General features: G+C 37.6%; 2 protein-coding genes and 1 long non-coding RNA gene across 4 annotated transcripts in view; all 3 read left to right on the forward strand.

Moving 5' to 3' along the window:
• si:dkey-61p9.7 (uncharacterized protein LOC559161 homolog) overlaps positions 1–14,159 on the forward strand; it is a 35,744-nt gene extending 21,585 nt beyond the window's left edge. The window contains exons 5-9 of the mRNA XM_048153220.1: positions 11,404–11,451; positions 12,038–12,257; positions 12,351–12,452; positions 12,585–12,671; positions 13,997–14,159. Coding sequence (XP_048009177.1) covers positions 11,404–11,451; positions 12,038–12,257; positions 12,351–12,452; positions 12,585–12,671; positions 13,997–14,155 — 616 coding nt within the window. The 3' untranslated portion in view covers positions 14,156–14,159. The remainder of the gene's footprint in view (positions 1–11,403; positions 11,452–12,037; positions 12,258–12,350; positions 12,453–12,584; positions 12,672–13,996) is intronic.
• LOC125243494 lies at positions 3,859–5,489 on the forward strand. Its single transcript, XM_048153207.1, has one exon. The coding sequence runs from the start codon at positions 4,580–4,582 to the stop codon at positions 5,354–5,356; it is 777 nt and encodes a 258-aa protein (XP_048009164.1). The 5' UTR covers positions 3,859–4,579; the 3' UTR covers positions 5,357–5,489.
• A 5,549-nt stretch (positions 14,160–19,708) lies between the features above and the next one.
• Positions 19,709–26,787, forward strand: LOC125243753. 2 transcript variants are annotated; one of them, XR_007179111.1, is made up of 8 exons: positions 19,709–21,168; positions 21,481–22,293; positions 22,584–22,644; positions 22,739–22,837; positions 23,261–23,493; positions 24,202–24,360; positions 24,512–24,563; positions 26,606–26,787. It is a non-coding gene; the product is annotated as an uncharacterized LOC125243753 (long non-coding RNA). The 2 variants fall into 2 exon arrangements; XR_007179112.1 differs by lacking the exons at positions 24,202–24,360; positions 24,512–24,563; positions 26,606–26,787 and adding an exon at positions 23,569–23,673 and having other exon boundaries at positions 19,711–21,168.
• The last annotated feature ends 243 nt before the right edge of the window (positions 26,788–27,030 follow it).

Consider the following 27,030-nt stretch of genomic DNA (forward strand, 5'->3'; position numbering starts at 1 on the left):
GAAAAAATTTAATTGATGTTCAACAAATAAAAAATCGAGATAATAATGATAAACAAATGATAAAGCTTGAATTGTTAAATATTAGATCACTTTCTTCAAAAGAACTTATTGTAAATGATATTATCACAGACAATAATCTAGATGTGCTGTGTTTGACAGAAACCTGGCTAAAACCGGACGATTACATTACTTTAAATGAGTCTAGCCCTCAAGGTTATGATTATCGACACAATCCTCGACAGAATGACAAAGGGGGAGGTGTTGCTGTAATTTATAGTAATATTTACAGTATTAGTCAAAAGTCTTTCAAATATAATTCCTTCGAAGTGATGGTGCTTTACGTAACATTATGTAAGTTGACATTTGTGTTGGCTACTGTATACAGGCCACCAGGACACCATACAGACTTTATCAAAGAATTTGCTGATTTTCTATCAGAGTTAGTACTAGCTGCAGATAAAGTCCTTGTTGTTGGTGATTTTAATATCCATGTAGATAATAAAAAAGACTCATTGGGATTGGCATTTACGGACATTCTAAATTCTATTGGTGTTAGACAACACGTGTCAGGACCCACTCATTGTCGTAATCATACTTTAGATTTAATATTGTCACATGGAATCGATATTGACGCCGTTGAAATTCTGCAGCAGAGTGATGACATCTCAGATCATTATCTAGTCTCGTGTATACTACATTTAGTCAAAGAGGCTAAACTGCCTCCCTGCCATAAATATGGTAGAACCATCACTTCTACCACTAAAGATCGCTTTATAAATAATTTTCCTGATCAGTTTCATCACCTTAGCATACCAGACAGCTTAGAAGACCTCGATGTTGCAACAGAAACTATTGAAAAGCCTCTGTCTTTTCCAGCACATTAGATTCAGTCGCTCCTTTGCGTTTAAAAAAGATTAAGGAATTTAATCCAACACCATGGTACAGTGAGCAGACTCGGGCCCTAAAAACTGCAGCCAGAAAAATGGAGCGTAGCTGGAAGAAAACAAAACCAGAAGTATTTCGCATTTCGTGGAGAGAGAAAATGATTGAGTACAGAAAGGCCTTAAAAACTGCCAGATCTGCCTATTTTTCAAAACTCTTAGAAGAAAATAAACACAACCCTAGGTATTTATTTGATACAGTGGCTAAATTAACAAGAAATAAAGCTTCAACTTCTGATGTTCCCAAAGAGCACAGCAGTAATGACTTTATGAACTTCTTTACTTGCAAGATTGATAATATTAGAGAGAAAATTATAACCATGCAACCGTCTACTACAGTATCGTGTCAGACATTGCATTGTAGTGTCCCTGAGGAAAAATTCATTTCATTTACTGCTTTAGGAGAGGAAGAATTGTCTAAACTTGTTAAATCATCAAAATCAACAACATGTATGTTATACCCTATACCAACTAAGCTATTGAAAGAGATGCTTCCAGAAGTCATAGATCCCCTTCTTAATATTGTTAATTCATCTTTGTCATTAGGATACGTACCAAAAACTTTTAAGCTGGCTATTATTAAACCTCTTATTAAAAACCACAACTTGATCCTAAAGAATTAGTCAATTACAGGCCGATCTCAAATCTTACTTTTCTGTCAAAAATACTAGAAAAGGCAGTTTCATCGCAACTATGTTCCTTTTTAGAAAGAAATAATATCTGTGAGGATTTCCAGTCAGGATTCAGACCGTACCATAGTACTGAGACTGCTCTCATTAGAGTTACTAATGATTTGCTCTTATCATCAGATCGTGGTTGTATCTCTCTATTAGTTGTTACTGGATCTTAGTGCTGCATTTGACACTATCGATCACAATATTCTCTTAAATAGACTTGAAAATTATGTTGGCATTAGTGGAATTGCATTGGCATGGTTCAAATCATACTTATCTGACCGTTATCAGTTTGTAGTAGTAAACGATGAGATATCATATCGATCACAAGTTCAATATGGAGTACCGCAAGGCTCAGTACTAGGACCATTGCTTTTCACTCTGTACATGCTACCCTTGGGAGATATCATTAGGAAGCATGGCGTTAGTTTTCATTGTTACGCTGATGATACTCAGCTCTATATTTCTTCACGCCCTGACGAAACTTACCAATTCACAAAATTAACAGAATGCATAGCTGATATAAAAAAACTGGATGACCAGTAATTTCCTACTACTAAATTCAGAAAAAACAGAGATTCTAATTTTTGGACCGAAAACTTCTTCACGTAATAACCTAGAATACTGTCTAACACTTGATGGCTGCTCTGTTAAGTCTTCTTTGTCAGTTAGGAACCTGGGTGTGCTCTTTGATACCAATCTTTCATTTGAAGGCCATGTTACTAGCCACTGTAAAACCGCTTTCTTCCATCTTAAAAATATATCTAAACTACGACATATGCTCTCAATGAAGAATGCAGAACAGTTAGTTCATGCGTTCATGACCTCAAGGTTAGACTACTGTAACGCTCTACTGGGTGGTTGTTCCTCCCGCTTGATAAATAAACTACAGCTCGTACAAAATGCAGCAGCTAGAGTTCTTACTAGAACTAGGAAGCATGACCATATTAGCCCAGTTCTGTCGTCACTGCATTGGCTTCCTGTTAAACATCGTATAGATTTTAAAATCTTGCTAATTACTTACAAAGCACTAAATGGTTTAGCCCCCCAGTACCTAAGCGAGCTCTAAATGCATTATAGTCCTTCACGTTTATTGCGATCTCAGAATTCAGGCCAGCTGATAATACCTAGAATATCGAAATCAACTGCAGGTGGTAGATCCTTCTCCTATTTGGCACCTAAACTGTGGAACAACCTTCCTAGCATTGTTCGGGATGCAGACACACTCTGTCAGTTTAAATCTAGACTAAAAACGCATCTCTTTAACCTGGCATACACATAACACATTATATATTTATATTTTCAAATCCGTTAAAGGATTATTAGGCTGCATAAATTAGTTCAGCCGGAACCGGGAACACTTCCTATAACACCAGATGTACTTGTTACATCAGAAAAAGAATGGCATCTACGCTAATATTAGTCTTTTTTTTAATCCCGAGGTTTAACCGTAGCCAACCGGATTCGGGCCGTTTCCAGATGAGACCGAGGACCGGTGCCTTGACACGACCACAACGCAGCCTTGTATCAGCAGAGATTGAGTCGACTAGATCATCCATTGTGAAGATGGACGATTAGACAGTTATTAATCATGTTTATTCTATCAAAAGAGTAATGTAACTATGGCTATTTTGCAAGTTCTTTACCAACCTACACTTCACCCAAAAGGCCTGTAGGTGGCACAAAGACTTAAATTTAACCAACTATGATAACTTCGTTAGATGGTAAATCAATACAAAACATGGTTTTGGTGAGCGCTTTGTAATATGTATTCACATTAGATTTTAAAGCAACACAATTCGTTTGCAATAAGACAAACCAGATTCAAATTGCCCGGCAAATTCGTAAAGCAAAGAAAAATCATTTCTAGCTGATCAACATTATGAAAACTGGTAAAACCTTTAGGAACTTCAAAAGATAAAACAGCGAAATTCCTAATATTACTTCCAATATTTCCAAATTATGCTCATTTTCATAGAGCGGGCCAATATCGTGACGATTATTTAAAATCAATCGAGAGAAGCAGATATCGTTATGGTGATAAAATACAATTAATCGTGCAGCCCTAATTTAATTTAATTTGACTTGACATTTGGTATTCAACAGTATCCTTGACATTTATTCAACAGTGCTTTTGATCTGCCTGCATTGACACTATTCTTTAAAAGGAAAAATTATATACCAATTATCAATGTAAAGCTGCTTTGACACAATCTGCATTGTAAAAAGCGCTATATAAATGAAGGTGACTTGACTTGACTTGACTTGACTTGCGCCTCAGGAAGGGGAAGCAGTGCCCTGCCAACACTGTTTACAGTGGAAGTGGGCAAAGACTATCGGTCGGCCTCGAGGAGATTCTGGCAAACCATCCGGCGCCTCAGGAAGGGGAAGCAGTGCCCTGCCAACACTGTTTACAGTGGAAGTGGGCAGCTGTTGACCTCAACTGGGGATATCGTCTGACGGTGGAAGGAATACTTCGAGGATCTCCTCAACCCCACCGACACGTCTTCCTCTGAGAAAGCAGAGGCCGAGGGCTCAGAGGTGGATTCGTCCATCACCCAAGCTGAAGTCACCGAGGTAGTTCAGAAGCTTCTCGGTGGCAAGGCACCGGGGGTGGATGAGATCCGCCCTGAGTACCTTAAGTCTCTGGATGTTGCAGGGCTGTCTTGGTTGACACGCCTCTGCAACATCACGTGGCAGTTGTTGGACTGGCAGACCGGGGTGGTAATCCCTCTTTATAAGAAGGGGGATCGGAGGGTGTGTTCCAACTACAGGGGGATCACACTCCTCAGCCTCCCTGGAAAAGTCTATGCCAGGGTACTGGAGAGGAGAATTCAGCCGATTGTCGAACATCGGATCCAGGAGGAACAATGCGGTTTTCGTCCCGGTCGTGGAACACTGGACCAGCTCTATACCCTCTTCAGGGTGCTGGAGGGTTCATGGGAGTTTGCCCAACCAGTCCACATGTGCTTTGTGGATTTGGAGAAAGCATTCGACCGTAGGATTTTGTCACTGCTTTTTGCAGATGATGTTGTCCTGTTGGCTCCATCAAACCAGGACCTTCAGCGTGCATGGGAACTGGCTGGGATGAGAATCAGCACCTCCAAGTCCGAGGCCATGGTTCTCAGCCGGAAAAGGGTGGCTTGCCCCCTTCAGGTTGGTGGAGTAGTCCTCCCTCAAGTGGAGGAGTTTAAGTATCTTGGGGTCTTGTTCATGAGTGAGGAAAGGACGGAACGGGAGATTGACAGGCGGATCGGTGGAGCTTCTGCAGTAATGCGGTCGATGTACCTGTCCGTCGTGGTGAAGAAGGAGCTGAGCCGTGAGGCGAAGCTCTCGATTTACTGGTCAATCTACATTCCAACTCTCACCTATGGTCATGAGCTTTGGGTCATGACCGAAAGAATGAGATCCCGGATACAGGCGGTCGAAATGAGCTTCCTCCGTAGGGTGGCTGGGCGCTCCCTTAGAGATAGGGTGAGGAGCTCGGTCACTCAGGAGGAGCTCAGAGTAGAGCCGCTGCTCCTCCACATTGAGAGGAGCCAGCTGAGGTGGCTCGGGCATCTGTTCCGGATGCCTCCTGGACGCCTCCCTGGGGAGGTGTTCCGGGCATGTCCCACCGGGAGGAGGCCCCAGGGAAGACCTAGGGCACGCTGGAGGGACTATGTCTCTCGGCTGGCCTGGGAACGCCTTGGAATTCCCCCGGAAGAGCTGGAGGAAGTGTCTGGAGAGAGGGAAGTCTGAGCGTCTCTGCTTAGACTGCTGCCCCCGCGACCCGGCCCCGGATAAGTGGAAAAAAATGAATGAATGAATGAATCTTACTGGCTGGCCTCCATTACACACACATTCCATTATATATAAAATCCCTTCAGTTTCCATGTAAAATGAACACCAGTGGTGCCTCAAAATCAATGAAATTTGTAGAAAATGAGTAGTTAATAAGGACCTTTCCTTCTATGGTGTTTACAAACAAATATCATATCCTCCTTATTATTATTATTATTGTAATTACATTGTATATATATATATATATATATATATATATATATATATATATATATATATATATTTATTCATGTGTTATGCTATGTCAACTCAATGTTTTTTTTTTTCATCCACCAATCAATTTTTAGATTTCAGGATTTTCTTAACCAAACATTGTATGAAGATGATTCTCAGCTATGTAATGAAAGATATAACAGAATGATCTGACTTGTTTACTTTATGTAATATGTGTATAAAATGGCCATAAATGGGTACTCCCTCTACAGTGGATGTATGAATTCGATGTCCCGTTTCATAACAGAAAGTCATATTCTGATATGAAATCACATAATTCCCACAATTCCCTGAGATGCTGATTTCTGACGAACAATTTAAACATTTTATCAGATTTAAATGATTATTAAAAAATATTATATTTCCACAAGAGTGCTACATTTGATCATTTAATCGATGTCAGTCATTTTTAAAGACAAAGTAGAGAGAGTTCTCATTGTGAAACCTCCAAACATTTGGTATCGCTGAAAAGCCCTGAACTGCTCCTTAGAGGACATCCATAAAATTGTCAAATTGTTACATGTACAGTGTCAGAGACATTTCCTAAAATATGTCCACTACAGTGGACAAAAGTGCCTCAGTAGGATATGAATTCATCAGGCTTCTGACACACACAACCAGTAGCTCTACTGGTACTTTCATGAGTATGATTCCCAGCAAACATATGAACTGGTAGAAAAATATGGAATGTTGCTGAGATGTACCATATAATGCCACTTTGACATAACATTTTTCTAAACTATTGTAAGTATAAATTATTCTTCAGTTCTAAAAAAAAAGAAAAAAAGAGGATTCATTTGATTGACAGTGTTAGAGTCTGTTACCACAAGACCAGTAACTATGTAATGTATCCTAGTTACCTAGTGCCTGGGTAGATTGATCCTGCCACCCAGCATAAGTACAATCCAAGCCTCGGTGGACTGTATCTTTGACAGTCTCTGTCAGTTAATCAAAGACATATACTTATATCCGCCACTAGTCCATGGTTGACACTCTGAGTCTCTTTAGAAGGCCAGTTTATCAGTGCTTCGCTCAGACATTGACCTCATCATCATACACAATTGAGTAACCCATATAGTAATGACCTGTGGTGCGCAGTGGTGTTCTGAAATGAGGCAAAGTCCTGTTTTTTTTTTGTTTTTTTACTCTTATGTGTCAAACTTATGTTATAAAAAATAACCAATACAATTCTATTTATTCATTTATTTTTACATTAACAATTAGTGTAATGTTTTATTAAAGGTTATTAAACCTAACATTAAGGTTGAACCACTGTAGTCACGTACAAATTTTTGTTTTTTATTTTGATTCCACCCATCAGAAATTTAATTTTTGATTTAATACATAGTACCCCATTTACATTACCAAATCTATCACTGTGTTTGCCAGTGCCACATATTTTGTTTGATTTTAACAAGTTTTGGTGGGGACATTGTCAATATGACATTACATATGAAATATGTAAAACTGCTATAACTTTTGCCTGTTATGATATTTGTCTTGATGTGTTCCTTGGATCACGCCAAGATTGAGCCATGGTTGGTTGGATGATCTTGCCGTCTGCCATTTCAAATTATTATTATTATTATTATTATTATTATTATATATCTTTATTGTCAAACATGGTTGAAATTTGTCACGTTTTTAAACCACACCAGAAAAACACGGTTACTACAGTCATGGTTGACTACACAGTTTTACTATAGTAAAACCATGGTTAATTTTATTTTTTTTTATAAATTATTTTGAAAACCTACTTCAGAGGTCTCCAAACTCTGTCCTGGGGTTTAGGTCTAATCAAGGTCTAAGTAGGCATACTAGTGTAACGATCGGCCCTATCGATCAATTTTACATTGAATGAGGTCAGATTAAACTGTATGAGAGGTTATGAGTGTTTAAAAAGATGAGACAGACGACAAAAATAAAGTGAATAAATAAAGCGTATTTACAATTTCCATAAGTCCATAAGAATCCTAGTATGATGTAAGTCCCAATGTGAAAGTGTCCACCGGTGTATATACAAAGTCCACGGAAGTGTTAATCCAAGTGAAGATGATGTGAAGTGCTGGAAAGACAAGTTCATAAAAACAACTCCTCAGTCCAGCGTGTGGTCTTTCATTAATGACCCTAGGCGTTTCTCAAAACCAAGTTCGCAAAGTTCGGACTCGCATCCTTGGTAGTTAGGACTTGGCAAGTTCGACTCAGGAGAACGAACTCCCATGGACGGGAGAACACAAGTCCGGTGATTCTGCAAATGGAACAGCTCTGAGGGGGGTGAATTTTTTTATAACTCATCCGTTTAAATTATATTAAGCCTTAAAGTTCTGCATAATTAAGGGCGTGGTCACTTGAGTGACAGGTGGATTGCCGCTGCTGTCTGTGAGTTGCATGTTACCTCAGCTAATTCCAGCCGCTGAATTTGACATCTCAGCCGTATTTGTGCTTTTTTCTCGATTATTTTATACAATTATAAAATATGGCTTGCTGCATAATATTCAATACTGATGTGTCTCTGTGTAGATGTGCATGCATGCGGAAGACCCCTTAGTGTAACAACACACGTTGTTGGATCGTGGCATTGGCTAAAAGTTTTGGTTGTGAGATTTACTACAATGACAATACCAGGAGGATATCAAAATCCGACAGCACTGCTTGGATATTATAACTAAAACTGCTGGACTATTTTGAAAAAATATACTTTGGACACAGGCTCATTTGTTTGTTAGATACGATCGTATACAGTTTTACAACATAAACGCTGATCAGATTGCATCCTTTCTTGAAGAACGATGACAGAGAGCAGATCATTCAGAAGAAATGTGATGCAAACAATGGACAATATATAAATCTTTCATGGACAAAAAGTACTGTTTTTTTTTGTTTTGCAATGGACACTCATATTTTACCCAATTGCCACAGATTGGATTCATCTCGCGATCTCTATTTCATTATAAAGGTATGAAGTCCCATTTGATTTTCCATGTTGTTATTTGCACACCCAACACTACTGGTGTTGGAGCATCTATATCTTAAAAAAACACTGTAGATTGACAGTAAACCTTTAGAACTTTCTAATGATAAAACTTATCTTCATTAATATTTTAGATCGTATCTAAGATAGATAGATAGCTCCTTTGCCTGCTAACATAGAGACAGAGCGACACGCGTCATAATCTGAAAACCACGCCCACCGGGGGGGAAAACAATCCAACCGTTTCCATTGACTTTGTATTGCGTGAGGCTGCCTCCTTGTCATTTCTGACTTAAGATTTTTAATAAGAAATACACTGGAGGGGGTCGTAATCGGCGACAACATATGCTAAACAAACCAACAAAAACAAACCATTCATTATTTTTAACCATGTCAAAGAATTATTTCACCTGTCGCCGATTACGACCCCCTCCAGTGTATTTCTTATAGTAATATGACCCGTGGCGCTCTGTCTCACTGCCTGTATCCACTTTTGTGTCCTTAAACATTCGTTTTTTTGGGGTCGACAGCTTATAAAAACTTATTTCTGGGTTTTTTAGCTTGTTAGCTGTACACCTTGTCACACAGCAGCTTTTAGGCATTGTTGTTTTTTGTAATAAGTCAGAAAAGACAAGAAGGCAGCCTCACGCAATACAAAGTCTATGGAGACGGTTGGATTGTTCCCCCCCCGGTGGGCGTGGTGTTCAGATTATAATAAATGCGCTCTGTCTCTATGGTCATGTCGAGCTAGGAGGGCGTGGTTTCAGCATCCAGTCACATCAGCTCAAACCACCTCCCGCCTCTTTGCCCATTTTCAGTTATCCGGGAGTGACGTGATGGCAGCGGCCTCATTTTCGCTTCAAAACTGCTGTTCAGAACTCTATGGGTGACGTCATGGACGCTACATCCATATTTTTTTACAGTCTATGGTCTGCACAAGTCACCTCTCCATGCATCCTCGATAAAAGGGGCGGATCAAGAACACATCCAGGGATTTGAACTGAACTTGGCTAGATGCGAACTTTGAATTGGAACAGTACTTGGACAGTGACTGATGACGTTTCACAAGAACACAAGTACAGACAAGTACGCATATCAAAGAGTATAGAACCCAAGAGGCAACACTTCGATACTTTTTTGCTAACAGCCACTAGATGGTGCTCCGGTAGCGCGCCCGCCATTTTGGGGTGAAAATATGAACTGGACCATGAATCCTTCACAACTTACGCTCCCAAAATCAGCAAATTTCACTGCCAAATCAGATGCGCAATAGAACAGGTTTTTAAATTAAGTCTCCAGTAAATTGTATGGTTCCTACAGTAAATGTTGTATTGTCTTATATATGTTTTATTACCAGTTGTGGAATCTAACCATTCAACCATCTGAGGTAACGTAGTTAGTGTACTTTATTTTCATTTTATGCAACTTTACACATGTATTAATAGTAAATTAATAATTAATAAATTTAAGATCATCATGTTTGCAGCAAACAATATATTTCAGACCTAGTGGAGTAATAATAATAATATATCACTAGGTCTGAATTGAAATAGCTATATTGTACGTTTTAATGGATCACGCTACAAACATAATGATCTTATAATACATGATGCATTGCTGTGTCTGTTATCGCACAATTCAAACTTTTGCTTTAATGGACATTAGACAACACTGCAAAATCAAGCTGTTATATTCATATTGTCCAACATTCCCAATTTTTCTGATGCATGTCCTTAATTTTCATATGTTGGTAATAATTCAGTGTTTATAAGCCTTTTAAAGAATTTTAACCAAAACTGACATGGGTTTCTAGAGAGCAAAGGTTTTGTGGAGAAAAAAAGTCTGTATAATAAACCGTTAAAAAATTAAATGATCACTAGTCTAGTGTTTGTACGTTATTCTGTGTTATCATTCAGGTTTTCGGCTAATTTCAGCTTTAATGTACGTTTTTTAAACAAAGCAGTTGATATTCCCATTGAAATCTATTGGACTGCCGCGTGGTTTTCACCTCAAAATGGCGGAAACGCAGGGAGGCTGCTGGGCGCTGGTGTTTCAATGAAACGTTCTATTGACTGTCGCTTCTTGTCAGTGTATATTCTTTGCGCATATTGAGAAATGGCTCTTGTTTGTTTGCCATGCTGCCTCCTTTATGCTGGCTTACTTCCTGATTCCTGTCATGTGATCAGTCACATGACAGGCAGACCCAGACTCATTTAAAGACATACACACATTAATTAGATAAGAGGAATAAAATTGACTAAAAAACATGTAAACCAGTTAAAACTTCATTACACATAAAATCATTGTAATAGAGCAGTGAAACATGTATTTTATGTGACAGTGTCACACAAGAAACTTCCAGGCAGGAAAAACTCTGCTGGATAGAGTTCAGAGACCCCTGAAGACTGTAACCATGGAGACAAACAGGCAGGCACAAAAGGAGAACTGAAACAATGAACAAACTAGAAAATTGAAGTAAATGAAGACAGGGAAGAAATTTGAAAACTGATGAAAAAAACTAAACATGACAAATATATGGTTAGGGATAGGGTTTTGTTTAGGGTCTGTTGCGTGTAATTTTGCAGTTTAAAATTATTACATTTAGTAACTAAAATGAAACTAAACTAAAATGAAACTTAGACACTGTAAAATAAAGTGTCACAGAATAACCTTCCGCAATAAAACACAAACTTTTTGATCATTCTTGTTATATATTAATGTCTGAAGAAAATACAAATAATGCTATTTTTATGTCTTCCAGACACGAAGCAGAAATTAACAAGAAGAAGCTAGAGGACTTCAAAGAAAGGTACATTATGGCATTTGAAACATAATCTAGAATGCTAACTCAACCAATTTAAAGGCACACAAAGTAATTTTGTGCCAATTGATAGAGTTTAAAACAATTAAATTAACATTATTTATTTATAAATATGTTTTGAAAATTATTTACTTGGGCACCACCATATTGAGATTCTAGAACTATTTATCTTACACTAGAACTATTCAGTCATCAACTGTAGGCCAACCCAGAAGTTTTTTTTTAATTTTTTATTTTTTTATTTATTGGTAAAATAAGGTATATGGTGAATATTAGATGAATATTATTTTCAGTTATCTTCTGGGTTTTAGAGTTAGGGTAGGTTACAGAAATACAGGGGCATTCTAACTCCAATACATTTGCTAATGTAAACATGCAAATACAGGAAAATAGCAAATGTCAGCATAGATCCTAACCCTAACCTATTTTAGGAAGCCACACAGTTTTAATAAACCTAAACAGTGGGCCATGAATATCTCAATATTGTATATCTTAACAAAAATTAAGTTTAATATTGTTCAGTATTTATTTGTTTAATTTGAGATTTACACCATTTTCTGTTCATTTTTCCAAGGATGTCAATTGAGGCATCTGCTGAAATGGGATGCACCAGTGAAATATTTGAAGATATAAATAATCCTTGCAGAGAGTCTGAGCTAAGAAAGCGTTATGAAATTTTAAGAATTAGTCTGTGGCCAAAGTGCCTTAGGACAATTAGAGAAAATGTAAAAAAGAGAAGAGGAGAAACTGCTGATGAAAAGAAAGAAAAAGAAACAGTAGAAAGAATGATAAAGGTATTATATCATCCTCCACCAATATTCACCTTACATAGTAGTAAATAATACGAGTGAAAATAATACTTTTTGAAATTGTGCTCTTTTGTATAGAACACTTTTGACAAGGCATTAACTGATATGAAGAAAAAGAAAGATTCATTGCAAACTTTTTTCAAAATAAGTGATAGAGAGAAATCTGTCACCAACAAAAAGGTATGTATATATCATATAAAACATGCATGCTTTGAGAAATTATATAAATTTATCTAAACTTTATCATAAAGTAACCATCAATCAGAAACTGCATGATCAAAACATGACACTGATCTTACACTGATCTTTTAGCAACTGAAGTGCATGGACATGGCTGTTCAAAATCTACAAATGATGATACTGTATGAAAACTTTACACATTACCAGGATATAAATGAGGTATGTTATAAAGCAAAAAAATATCTGTCATAAGTAATTTCAGATTAGGTTAAAAAGCACACATACACACAATGTCTCTGGTTACTTATGTAACCTTGGTTTTCTAAGATAAGGGAATGAGACATTTAGTCAGTAGCTGACACTAAGGGGAAACAATCTGACCCCCTAAAAATCATGCCAGTGCTGTGCACCGGCCAATGGTGTTTGAGCGCACCAACTGATTCCGGGCTCACAGACTATTTAAAGTACTGCTGAATGCTATCTCCTCAGAATGTGTTGACTGAGGCCAGAGGGCGATGCTCACTTTAGTAAGTTCAAGCATAGTAACGTGGTCAGTTTACGCAGTTTACGTCTTGTTCCCTTATCTCACGGATGAAATCCTTACAAAAGATTATTGTAGGTTTTACATAAATAAAACTGCAGTTTTTTGGACACGAAAAAACTGGAATATTGCAGTATAGCGGCAATACAACTACAGTTTCACTGCTGTTGAACTGCAGTTGTACTGTGATTATAATTCATTATACTGCAAATCTATGGTTGTGCTTAATTATACTTAAGTTATACTACTATGTACTGCAGTTTTACTGCAGTTGTACTTGAATATACTGCAGTTCTTTTTTGTAAGGGTAGTTTTGCCTGGTGCCAAAACAATGTCATATGAGCTGTTAAAATGATTCTCTTCTGAAGGAAATGAAGCATCGCTTGATGTTTTCTGCACTGTTCAAACCTCTAAGCGAAGCCCTCAACAGCATCACCAAAATGACTGGATGGGTTGATGGGAGCATCCAGGAGGACAGCCTTCTCAGTATCTCTCTTTTAAATCAGGGTCAGCCAGAGGTGGGGGTCATAAAGGCTTCCCATGGTGTCGCCAGTTATTTGCACCATCATCTTTATAGTATGCAATGTGTCTGAAACACCTGCACAACCATGATTTGCAGCGCTAATTCTGCTTGTCCATCAAATGCAAAAGCCTTTCTTGCCAGATTGGCAGTGAGGTGGCACCCAGCCTGGGTGGACGCATCATATAGGATTTCCATCTATGCAGTTTTTGATTATAGCCCATCTATGCAGATGGGCTATAACATCATCTTCCACATGGGAAAGTGGAGAAAGTGAACTAGTTTTTATACAAGGATGTTAACAATACACGGACAGTTAAGAAAACAAAATAATTTAAATTACATTTTCATTTCTTTTAGCACAAATATTTATCCAAAGTAAAGTTAATATAGTAGGAATTTTTGACTGTTTAGAAACCGTAGAAGATAGTTCCTCTAACAATTAATTATTGATGCAATTTGATCGATTTTAATTTATTTCAGGAACTTGGACACAATGAACCAGACTACCTGTGTGAACTCGCTGATGAGTGCTACAAGCAGGGCTGCCTGATGGCTTTACATAATCCACCTTTGACTCTTGATTGGAGCAACAAAGAAAAACATTGTGGATGCCCCTTCCCACCTATAAAATTAGATTAAGGTATTGTTGATATGAGCCACACCCTGCTTCATTAGGAAATGCAACTTTTCTAGGCTACTCGTACCTCTTCTGCTTATAAAGAATAATGATGACAACACAACTGAGATTTAAGAAGAAAAAACATTTATTGAAATAAGTGATTTATAAGTAATAATAATGACAACACAACTGTTATTTGAAGGTAAAAAAGAAAAAAGCTGTTTATGAAGTACAGCTATCATAAAGAGATACCTTGGAGGAAGAAACATGTTCAGTGACATGTTTGTGTGTAAACAAGTGAAAAGAAAAAAAGCTGTTTATGAAGTACAGCTGTTATGAGAGATATATTGGTAACTTGTTTTTTGATATATTGATAACTTGTTTATTGATAACTTGAAAGAATTATGAGTGATAGCTATTCATGTAAACAAAATTTATGACAGAGACAGCTTGTTGGAAAATATTAATATGAGTGATAACTTCATGAAAAACAACTGTAAAAGAGACATTGGAGGAAAATACATGGTTGATAACTTGTTTGTAAAGCAGTGGAAATGCATGATAATTTCTATATAATAACTGTTTATTGATGAAAACAAGACAAATGGGTTTTTATAAAGCTGTTTAATAAGATAATAGCTTATTAAAGAATGAAAGACAACTGGTATTGTAACTCCTTTATTAAAGCATCTATTAATCTTATAAAACTTATTAAAGAATAGAAAACAGCAGGTAAAGCATTTGTTAGTAACATGTTAGTAGATTAGAAAGGAACTAATCTGTATTAGAAAGGCAGTCTTACCGTTGAAGGATGTCTTGATCAGAAGCGCAGGACGCAGCAGAGAAATAGAGTCCAGAACAAAGAGACAGGCCTCTATATATAGATTCAGATGAGGGGAATTCCCAAGAAGATGACATCAAGTGGTCAGATAGTCTATAAAAGGCTGGACCATGAAGAGAACAGGAGGGGCTGCTTCACACCTGAGGCTACACCTCCGACACCAGAACCAGCTGATGATGCCTCCATCGCTGATATTGTCTTGACTGAAGAACTTTTCAATACTTATACTTTATTTAATTACTTGTATAGAATGTTCTAGAATTTATAACTAAACTCAGCCTCATGTGGCATTAATTTAAGTCGTTGAGCCTGAACAGACCACAGAGAAGTCTTCTGTCTGATTGTAAGTAATTTAGGTCAGATTTGACTTACTTACCTAACCTGAGAATAATAAAAATAAGGTGAAGGTGCTTAGAGACGCATCACAAAACAGTGTATGCAAAATTAACTAACTAAATATATATATAACATTATAGGGGTTGAATTACTCACAGTTCGGGTTTAGTTGTATCAGGGTTTTAGGGTCATGGTTTCGGTATGGATTGGTATGTGCTATGTTCATTAAAAAAATAGAGATGGAGGAATATTAGACTGCTGTCCCTTTAAGACAATTCCAAGATCCAGTACACTGACACTGATACACATGCGTTGTCTGTCTCATGTTTCTCTCAAGACATAAACTAAACCTACTATGTTAGGACATTTTTGACATTGACATTTTTTGTGTGAATTTGTCCATTTATGTGCAAGACTTTAAAGAGAATTTGCGCGCTATAATGCAGCTCTCCGAATATGCACTTCAGATGAGTACACATAATCTCCTCACAGCATGCGCAAGTTCTCTTTCGGTTGAATGTTTAAATCTGCAAGGTTTCAAATCTGCGAGTTTAGTTTAAACACAGATAGCAATGTGAGCTGTTCAGGTCTCCCCTGCACTCACGCACTATCAACACCTGGTGATGACGACGTAAATGACTGGTCATAGAGCATTTAGAATGTCATTGAACATTTGTTTATGGTGACTGTTTTGTGTATGTTCTTTTGATCATCGATGTTGAAACGTATTACAAGTTGTTTTCAACAAACCATATAATATATGCGTCATCAGATTTGAGTTGGGTGGGTGAAGAACAAAAGGTTAGATTTTTTTTTTTTTTTTACAGAGAACCATTCCACCCCTAATACAGGTCCTTCTCAAAAAATTAGCATATTGTGATAAAAGTTCATTATTTTCCATAATGTAATGATAAAAATTAAACTTTCATATATTTTAGATTCATTGCACACCAACTGAAATATTTCAGGTCTTTTATTGTTTTAATACTGATGATTTTGGCATACAGCTCATGAAAACCCAAAATTCTCAAAAAATTAGCATATCATGAAAAGGTTCTCTAAACGAGCTATTAACCTAATCATCTGAATCAACTAATTAACTCTAAACACCTGCAAAAGATTCCGGAGGCTTTTAAAAACTCCCAGCCTGGTTCATTACTCAACCGCAATCATGGGTAAGACTGCCGACCTGACTGCTGTCCAGAAGGCCATCATTGACACCCTCAAGCGAGAGGGTAAGACACAGAAAGAAATTTCTGAACGAATAGGCTGTTCCCAGAGTGCTGTATCAAGGCACCTCAGTGGGAAGTCTGTGGGAAGGAAAAAGTGTGGCAAAAAACACTGCACAACGAGAAGAGGTGACCGGACCCTGAGGAAGATTGTGGAGAAGGACCGATTCCAGACCTTGGGGGACCTGCGGAAGCAGTGGACTGAGTCTGGAGTAGAAACATCCAGAGCCACCGTGCACAGGCGTGTGCAGGAAATGGGCTACAGGTGCCGCATTCCCCAGGTCAAGCCACTTTTGAACCAGAAACAGCGGCAGAAGCGCCTGACCTGGGCTACAGAGAAGCAGCACTGGACTGTTGCTCAGTTTTGCATGTCATTCGGAAATCAAGGTGCCAGAGTCTGGAGGAAGACTGGGGAGAAGGAAATGCCAAAATGCCTGAAGTCCAGTGTCAAGTACCCACAGTCAGTGATGGTCTGGGGTGCCATGTCAGCTGCTGGTGTTGGTCCACTGTGTTTTATCAAGGGCAGGGTCAATGCAGCTAGCTATCAGGAGATTTTGGAGCACTTCATGCTTCCATCTGCTGAAAAGCTTTATGGAGATGAAGATTTCGTTTTTCAGCACGACCTGGCACCTGCTCACAGTGCCAAAACCACTGGTAAATGGTTTACTGACCATGGTATTACTGTGCTCAATTGGCCTGCCAACTCTCCTGACCTGAACCCCATAGAGAATCTGTGGGATATTGTGAAGAGAAAGTTGAGAGACGCAAGACCCAACACTCTGGATGAGCTTAAGGCCGCTATCGAAGCATCCTGGGCCTCCGTAACACCTCAGCAGTGCCACAGGCTGATTGCCTCCATGCCACGCCGCATTGAAGCAGTCATTTCTGCAAAAGGATTCCCGACCAAGTATTGAGTGCATAACTGAACATAATTATTTGAAGGTTGACTTTTTTTGTATTAAAAACACTTTTCTTTTATTGGTCGGATGAAATATGCTAATTTTTTGAGATTTTGGGTTTTCATGAGCTGTATGCCAAAATCATCAGTATTAAAACAATAAAAGACCTGAAATATTTCAGTTGGTGTGCAATGAATCTAAAATATATGAAAGTTTAATTTTTATCATTACATTATGGAAAATAATGAACTTTTATCACAATATGCTAATTTTTTGAGAAGGACCTGTATATATGGGTCATTCTACAGAAACATTCACTTTTGGTATGGCAAGATGCATTTCTTTTTCTATCATTTAAACTTAGACCACATTTTTAGATTACCCTTTGACTGTATGAAAACACAAATGACAGCTTAATGACTTTTTTTTTTTTTTGTGCATTTATTTAAAGTGTTGTTGCAAGCACAGAGCGACAACAATACAGTAGAAGACCCAAATGCAGTTTTATTTGTAGCACAATCCAAAGTCGTAGTCAAGTTAAACAGGCAGAGGTCAGAGCACAGTAAATCAGTCCATACATACAAACAAACAAACAAACAAACAAATCCAGAGGATGAGACAGAAACGAGGAAACAGGCAGATATCACAAACCAGGAACATCGAAACCAGGTGAACTGAGAAGGGTCTGGCTGCAGACCATGGACGAGTGGAGCTCCACTCTCGAACAGGAAATATGTCACCTCCACTTGCGTTTTACTTACATCTACACCTAACCCAACCCTAAACCTACCCTTTACAGTAATGCAAATACTTGTTTTACTAACGTCTACACCTACCCCAACCCTAAACCTACCCTTACAAATAATGCAAATACAGTAATTAAACTATTGGAGGTGACGTATTTCCTGTTCGAGAGTGGAGCTCCACTCGCCCCCTCAGGCTGCAGCTAGACCCTATTGGGTGAACTGCTCAGTAATGCTGTGCAAGGCCAGACAAGACTTCACAATTAGACAAACAACTGAACTAAGTTATATAGGGAGAGAGACAAAGGGATAATGAGGTGATGGGAAACAGCTGCACATAATTACACAGATGACAGAACAAAGCATTGTGGAAACTAATGCTGCATTCCAGGCAGGTTTTTGAGCCCGTAAATCACGACTTCAAATCACGACTCACGACTTTGTAGCGTTCCAGGAAAATCACCCCAAACTGCTTAAAAGTGTAAACAAACCAACATGGCGGACCGTATGGGGCATATTCTCATTAACAATTATTTCTATCGCTAAAGGTGCACTCCTTGCTTATTTGAGGGAAACAGAGGTGGAAAATTGCGCATAAGGCAAGAGAAGCTGTTATACCTTTTATTTTACCGTGCACTTACATAAACACCGCATCCATAGGGGCTGCCATTGTTGTTTCACGGGCTATGTGACATCAGAACCCGTAACTGGGAGTACATCGATCTAGTACGAGTTCACGGGTGGGAAGTCACGGCTTTGACTGCTGTTCCAGTGCACTTTCACGGGTAGAAGGTTGAAAAAACACGGGTTACAGGTTGCCTGGAACGCGGCATAAGTCCATGATGTGTGTAGTATTAGTGGAAACATTGCCCTCTGCAGGCATACAAGGGCATTCGCAGCTGGTGGACGTGACAAAGACCGCTTGGACAATTTTTTTGTCACTGCCGTTACCTTACTTCTTTGGCAATATTAAAGGTTTTTATGAAAAATTATTTCAACATTTTTTCAGCACATGTAGTCACAGTTACAGAAAAATAATGATAATGCAAAAAATAAGGAGATTATTTATTTTAATCAGGATTGTTTAAAGTGTGATTTTATGATGTTAGTTAATTTGTACAACCATGTATTTGCTATAACAATGAAATATTTGTAAAATAGTTACAAAGAAGTAATGATGCAATCCTTTAAATCTAATGTAGCAGAATTCAATGGATGTAAAAATTATTACCATGTTACATATGACACATTTTATGTAATGTGAAACAAAAAAACAGTGACACAATGAATTACCAGTGACACCAAAGATCTTTATTCAGTTATAAGTAGATGAGATTAAATTATTACATTTGGCATAAAATGTAGAGTATAACTGATTATATTTGACATTTAGTAAAAACAAATAGTAAAAGTTAATAAACAACTTTTTAAAAACACATTTTAACTCCATTAGAAAACAACAAAAATGTACAACAAAGTACATTGTCTAAACTTGTAAAAAATAGTTGCAAACTGCAACTATTTTGTCATGGTAGATGGTACCATACTAGGTTATGACTAAGAGGGGTAAACTTTAAACTGTGCCCATTTTACATTTCATGGTGCCTTTTTTTACTTGTACAATTGCCCCATAACGAACTTCCAGAACCGCCGATCAATCTGAACTGAACACTTATTCAGTGCTGGGGCTCTGGAATCAGGCATATGATCTGGTCATCAATGTACCAGCTAACATCTCTGTCTGGGTCTGAAATCTTTGCCTGTTTGACTGATTGCATCCATAGCTACGATAGTAATCTCCTCTAGGCTGTGGCATGGACAATCAAACACCCCCTTAGCAGCCTTGGTTTACTCCAGTGTGGAGGGTCACTTTCTGATGTGACCCACCAAAGTGAACTGACTGGATTTCATTGGAGTATTTACAAGAATAGTTCTCGCTGAAATCAATGTGGATGAGGCAGTCTTTGGCATTGAGGCTCTCTCTGAGATTCCTGTACTCATTGTACTGCCAGCAAATATTAAAAATCTGTCTCCTGAAGTTAAAGAGACAGTGCTGTCAGACATTTCTTCTGATTATTTGCCTGCATCTTTGATGACGGACCCTCCATGCCTTATGCTCTCTTCTCTAACCCCTTTCACTTAAATCATTTATTCTCATTCTTTTTTTCTTTTCCTTTTTGTTTCAATTTCTCTGGGCATAGCTGTGCTTCCTTTTCTGCAAATATTCCAACCCAGTCTCACGGCAGTTCGTGACATAGTCACGGAATTTAATCTATTGGTTCGTGTTCGTGGACACGAATTTCCCCATTTTTTCGTGTCACGCAGCACGACTTTCGATCTAATGTATTTCAATAGGACGCATCTTTCGTGCCTGCACCACGTTTTTCTTTCTGCCACTCAGAAGCATTGTTTTTTCTCATTTGTTATTCATTTTTAAACTTTAAGCACTACATTACTCAACATTTAACCAGGAGATTTTATCGTTGAGTTTATTGCTTTATATTCTGTAGGCTACTAACCATTATGCTACGGTTTCTTTTCTGAGAAATGCCGTTTTTCCATCTATTTGGTGTGTCAAATCGGACAGTAAACTAAATATTACAGTACCCATGAGCCTTATCTACTTTTACTATGTTGAAGATGTCAGCTAAAACTACCTGATGACCCACCGCCGATTCTCTTTTAATGATATCCTCATCTTTCTTTCAACACATAAACACGAGAGTGTGCTTGATAATTCAACAATACGATGTTCATGACCATCAGTTTTATTTGATTCTCCTTCTATTGTGAGAACGGGGGTTTAGTTGTGGTTATTAATTAAATTAAAATCAAATAAAAAATAAATTAAATTAATTAGTGGACGCCCGCATTACCCGTGAGCCTCAGCATCCGTTGCTATGGAGACGGAGCCAGTCCGCTTCGCGATTGGGTGATTTCTGCAGGCCGCGAATTCTCCGTCATTGCGCTCAAACCACTTTCCAGGTAAGCCACGAGACTTGAATGTAATGATCAAATTTGTTTAAATGTTATAATTGATGCTTTTCTTTTCCATTAGACATTAGACGAATTAAAGGCCGACCATTGGTTTCCATATTAACAGTAAAAAAAGAAGAAAAAAGACGCACCCTTTGTGCAGTCATACAGAAAATGGGAAAAACATGCATTTTATTTTTTTATTAAGTACAGTATTTTTAAGAAAATAGGTATCTCTCACTATCGGGGTACACATTTTAAACCTTTTTTCATCATATCTAGCCTTCACTATATAATTAACATTTTCTGTTCTCCCTGCAGATCCTGTCAAACTTCACCTTCACCCTATAGATGCACCTGATTCCCAAAACCCAAAGGCACTTTTAAGAGCCAACCTCTATCTATCTTCATCATTTTCTATCACTGTCCATCTATCTCACCATCTATATTTCTATCCATCTCTTCAAACTCTATCTGTCATCTATCTCAATTTCTCTATTTCTCAATATCTTTCCTCTCTTTCTGTCTTTGTCAGTCAGTCAGTCTGTCTGTCTGTCTCTGTCTGTGTTGCAGTGGCCACCAGACATATCCTTGACTCACAGGACCAAGAGGGGAGACGCATGGCTCTTGAACTGAAACATGACCACGTTCTAGCCGAGTTTTTATACACCTCAATCATTTTATACATACATAACATACAGATGGGAGACAAATTGAAGTAAAAACATAATGAATGTGGAAGGATGAGTGTATTAGATTTCAGACAGGTATATTGCATGATGCAGTTAAGCAATTAACATCCTATCATGCTCTGTGGCATATGTAAATGAGGGAATATATTTTGGAAGAATGGAGCTCCATCCCCCTGAGTTACAGAGACTTCTATGCCAAGGCTCTTTCAAGCCATTAACACCTTACTAACACACTGTTGTGTTTTCTTTTCACTAGTTACATTTCTTTTGGTTCCAGTACATTTAACAACATCAGTCTTACAAGAAATATTCACTCCAACACACAGAGAGCAGCTTTGGAGAGGAAACGTGCAGGCTCTGGAGGAGACCCTCCACGGACCTCTAAAAAGGTCTTTGTAGGTCGTGGCAAGCCGAGGGGAAGGCGAGGAGGGCGACGCTACAGGTTATATGTGAATTATTTGACGTTTGCTGGAATTTATTATGTAAATGGTGGACCAACTGAAATTAGAACACAGTAAATGATTGTTGAGAATTTAAAATACTCCAATATCCAAAAAGACATTAAAAAGTTCATAAACCTTTTTGTGGCACTATTATAGAAGACATTACCAAGTACTTAACAGAAATATGTCTGATTTCAAACATTGTTCAGTATATACAGTAGAATGAAAAAAAAGAAAGAACATGAATGCAGTTATAACCTAACCTGTTGTTATTCTTTTTTTTTTACAGTCACACACCCCCCGGTTGAGTGTTCCCTGTCATCCAGTGTGGAGGTTCCCCCATGAGCAAGGTACGTTCACATGAAAGTCCTAATTTTGCTGTTCATGTGTGTCAGCAGCCAGTTACAGATCATCTAAATGAGTGGTTTTCATTCTTTTTGCCAGCTTGCATTTTGCCAACTGTGAAGGTGCCAGACTGCTCCTGTGAAGGCACAAACTTCACTGTATTACCAGGCAAACCAGTGATTTTGATTACCATCAATGGTAAAAACAATACACTATTTAGATTTCTATTTTAGATTTGATGTTTTTCACTCTGGTGTGCTGTGACATTGTGCCCGTCAACACCCATGGTATTGACATTAACCGGAACAAAGACAGACATCTTTTTATTTTTTGTCCTCTGCAAACAAAAAAAATAGTTAGCTGTTGCAAAGCAGTAACATCCTTTGCATGCTTCCAGGTTGAAGTCCAATCGACACAGCTGTTTGGAATTTGGTGAATTAGACAAATGTAAACAATGTTGGTGTGAGACTTCTCAAGAAGTATGAGTGCTATACTGGGATTATAGGAACTTAAGCAATGTCTCTCAACCATTCACAACTGCAGAATGAACTAACTGTTGTAAAATAAAGTATGTGGTAAATGTGTATTTATTATTTTTTAAATTAACTTTTTTGTTCCAAGGGCGTTTTGACTTGCATCAGCCACTATATGAATGTCAAACATGCCAGCAGCAGTGGACTCCTGATTCGAAGGACCTCCTTAGGAGTGGATATTGGCCAGCCTCTGTCAGCAATTCAACGCTGTATACACTGGACCTCCTGAGCTCCTTTCAGGAGCTCAAGGTCATCGCTCCAGGATTCTCCAGACAAGCCTTTGCAAAGCTGCTGGAGCATCGGACTAAGTGTGGAGGAAGAGTAAGTGTAATTGTTATTACTGTTATTACTTATAACATAAGCAGGCAACATCACAAATACTATTCTATCTTCCAGTCTGGACATATCAACGGTGATGCACTGCAGCGGAGCTTCTTGGAGTTTTCCTACTCTTCTTTTGAAGAAGACCAGCTCTGCTGTAGTGCTCCTTTCACCTGCCCAGCATGCATGCTTTTGCTTTGCCAGGTGAAAAAATACTATAGTAATTTTATAGTAAATACTATAGTGTTTTTAAACTGTACTATAAGTACTTGAATTAATTTATTGTGGTAATTAGTTGCTGTGATAATATAACTATAGTAATATAAACAAATTACTTTACCCAATATTGTAAATATTGTAAGTTTTCTACAATTTTAGGGTATATTATACTACAACATACACTACAGTTTACTGTAGTAAAAACTAAAGTATACTACTGTATTTATAACAGTTTATCAGTTCATTATAGTTAATACTACCGTATTCTGTAGCATTCATTAACAAAGTGTTGTGAATACCATAATATACAGTATACAAACATTTACTATAGTATGGTTCAAAAAGACTGTAGTATTCACTATAGTATTTTTTTCAACTGGGTGGTTACATATTCATGGTTTGTGATTGTTTGTTACTTGTTGTTGGTGCTTTATTTTATTTCATAGGTTACATTTTACAATAGTGATCAATGTTTTTGTGGATTTTTAGAGGCATGTTAGTGTTGGGAGATGCTCCGCTTTACTTCATTTACTGCGATGCAAAACGTGCTGCAACAACTTCCACTGTCCAGTGTTCTTAAACTGACCAGACGGCACAAGTTGAATGCACAGCTTCAAATTCACTTCAAAAAGGCTGTTGTCCATAGAGGTATGAATGTTTCTTTTGTACTCTGAATTTAAAATGTTGTTTTTGCAATGCAGTAAGTAGTAATTTTGACTTTAGAAGAATGAAACTTGTTTCTTTTATGCAATTTTATGGTTATATATTTAAGTTTTTCTGTTTTGATTTTGCAATGCAGTAAGTTGACAAGCAGAATCACCCCAGGACAATGGAAGCTGATCAAAAACAAGGTTAGTTTCAAGACTTTCATAAACACATAAGCTACTTCTACAGATGGTGTGTTGTTATAGAATGTTCCACAACAGTACTGACTGTGGGATCTTCATGTTAATGGTAAGAAAAAGAAGGAAAAGTTAAAAGTTTTTAAAAATGTATGAACTTCTCTTTTCATTAGAATGAAAAACAATCATGAGGGCTTTTCATACTTTAAATAGTTAACCCAGGGTGATTGTAAACCCCAGGTAAACAGAATCCTGGGTCATCTTGATTCATGTTTCACACTGATCATCATTTACCTGAGGTTAACAATTAATTCTGAGTATTCATACGCAGCGTTTCACACTGTACATTACTAAGCCCTGGGTTAACATTCTTATTTGCAGTGTCAGTGTCACCGATTGGATGAACAAAGCACACAATATGTTTACATAAATGCTCAGGCATTGCACATCCTCATTACATATAGTGTTGTATTTGTTATCCCCCCCCCCCCCCCCCCCCCAATTAATCATACAAACAGTTCTACAGTCCTTAACTGCATTACAAAATTTGATCTTACCATGGATTGAGAGCGTTGTATGACTATCAGAGGTTTCAAGGTGGAGTCCACACCAGCTCAGTCAGGGTCCGGTGCTCTTGAGGCTTGATGGAGTAAAGTAATTACAGGTTCAGATAATAGTTTTATGTAAAAGTAATTTCACTCTGAGTCTTGTTTAGAGAAGTTTACGAATCGCCAAATACAATGGCTTCGGTTTAATAACAAGATACAGAATAAAAATTACAAAGAACATAAAAGCGAGTAAAGTCTTCACCCGAGGTGTGGCAATTTTCTGTTGTACAACTTCCAGTATATATAGTCTGATCACATCCTCTTTCCTGACATAAAACATCTCCTTATTTGTCAAAGTATAAGATATAGAGGTCATCCACGGGTTGCGCACGTGCAACACGTCTTAACACATTTTACTAACTTGACCTTCACGACTTTCACAATAGATGTTCCTTAAACAATTCTAGTTCTGCAAAAAGGCATATAGCTTGCATTGAAAATACATATATTGTTAGCTTGTGGTAAAAGCATACATCTTAGTTGACATTAGTTCCTCTTAATACTTCGCCTTTCAGCACCCAAGACGTATATTGTGGTTAGCTTGCTTCAACACTTCTAAAAATGAAAAATATAACATACATCTTGGCCAGTTTCCACTTTGACCTTTTTGGCCTTTACATATAATATTCAGACTCAACCGGCGCTGAAGCTTTTGTATTCAAAGCTTCAACCTTGTTTGTAATCTGTTCCAAGTCACACATAAAAGTATTCAACATACATGATTGTTTAATAAGCATGATCAACTTCAAATTAATTATCTGATGTTGTCTCAGTAATTTAAGCATTTCTTTGGCCTTTGGATCCATCTTCATCCCTTCCATTCTCGTGGTTCTTCTTCTTCTCTTCCTCATCTTGTTTCTTCTTGATTTTGTCTTGTTCTTTTAGCCAACCTTGAGAAATCAAATTGACCATATCAAATCTAGGTCTTTTGGTAGGAAATTTTCAGTACAGTTCATATTTGTTAGCGCCGTCTCCACGACAATAGTCAACTTCACTATCAAGTTTATCCTGAATGGACATTTGAGACTATAAAAGAATTAAACAGTATTTTCTGCACTGCAATTGTTGCATTTTCTGTCAGCATTTGTTGTTTTTTCTCTTTTCAATGCTGAATTTTTTATTCATATACAATGCACAGTGTTTCTGTGACAGTCAAAAGCATGTAAATATACAAGCAATATGTGGACCGTTACTTTACCCAGGGTTAAAAGTGGTGAAAAGCCATGTGAATTGCTTGCCTTTAAAAATAAATAAATAAATAAATAAACTGAACATAATTGATTAATTTCATTAGTGACAGGGTATGATTTTTCTTTAATATATAAACATGAGAAAAACAGAATGTCAAAACTTTATTATACATGCTGTGCATATAACAAAAAATTATTGTTAAATACACTTTTAACATTTCATCCCATTTGTTTGTACCCTTCTCTCATGAAGGAGCCACGGAGCACAGGAGACCTCTGCGCTGCACAACAACTAAAAGTCTTCAAGGGTTTAGTGGAAGAGCCGTGCTTTCTGATATTGAAAGAGGAAGACCAGGAAAAAGCCCTTCTTCAACTTTCACAGGCTGAAACGGATGATGACACACAACTGGCCAAAGAGCCTTTAGTGTTTTGCTTACAAATTAAGGATAAGGACATTTTTCTTAATGAGTGTCTGGACAAAATAATATTTCTTGTAATTAATCGCATGTTTATGAAGATTTCATTTTTTTTTATTTTTAAGATTTAATTTGTCATCATGTACCTGCTGTTCAATTTAACTAAATTTGGTTTGATTTTGTATTTGTTTTTTTAGAGTAAAGCTCAGCTAGTAGCTATATAATGCTTTTGCTACTTTGAAGGAAAAGTACATTTTATTAA

Source organism: Megalobrama amblycephala, linkage group LG1 (genome assembly GCF_018812025.1).
Source record: "Megalobrama amblycephala isolate DHTTF-2021 linkage group LG1, ASM1881202v1, whole genome shotgun sequence".
Lineage (NCBI taxonomy): Eukaryota > Metazoa > Chordata > Actinopteri > Cypriniformes > Xenocyprididae > Megalobrama > Megalobrama amblycephala.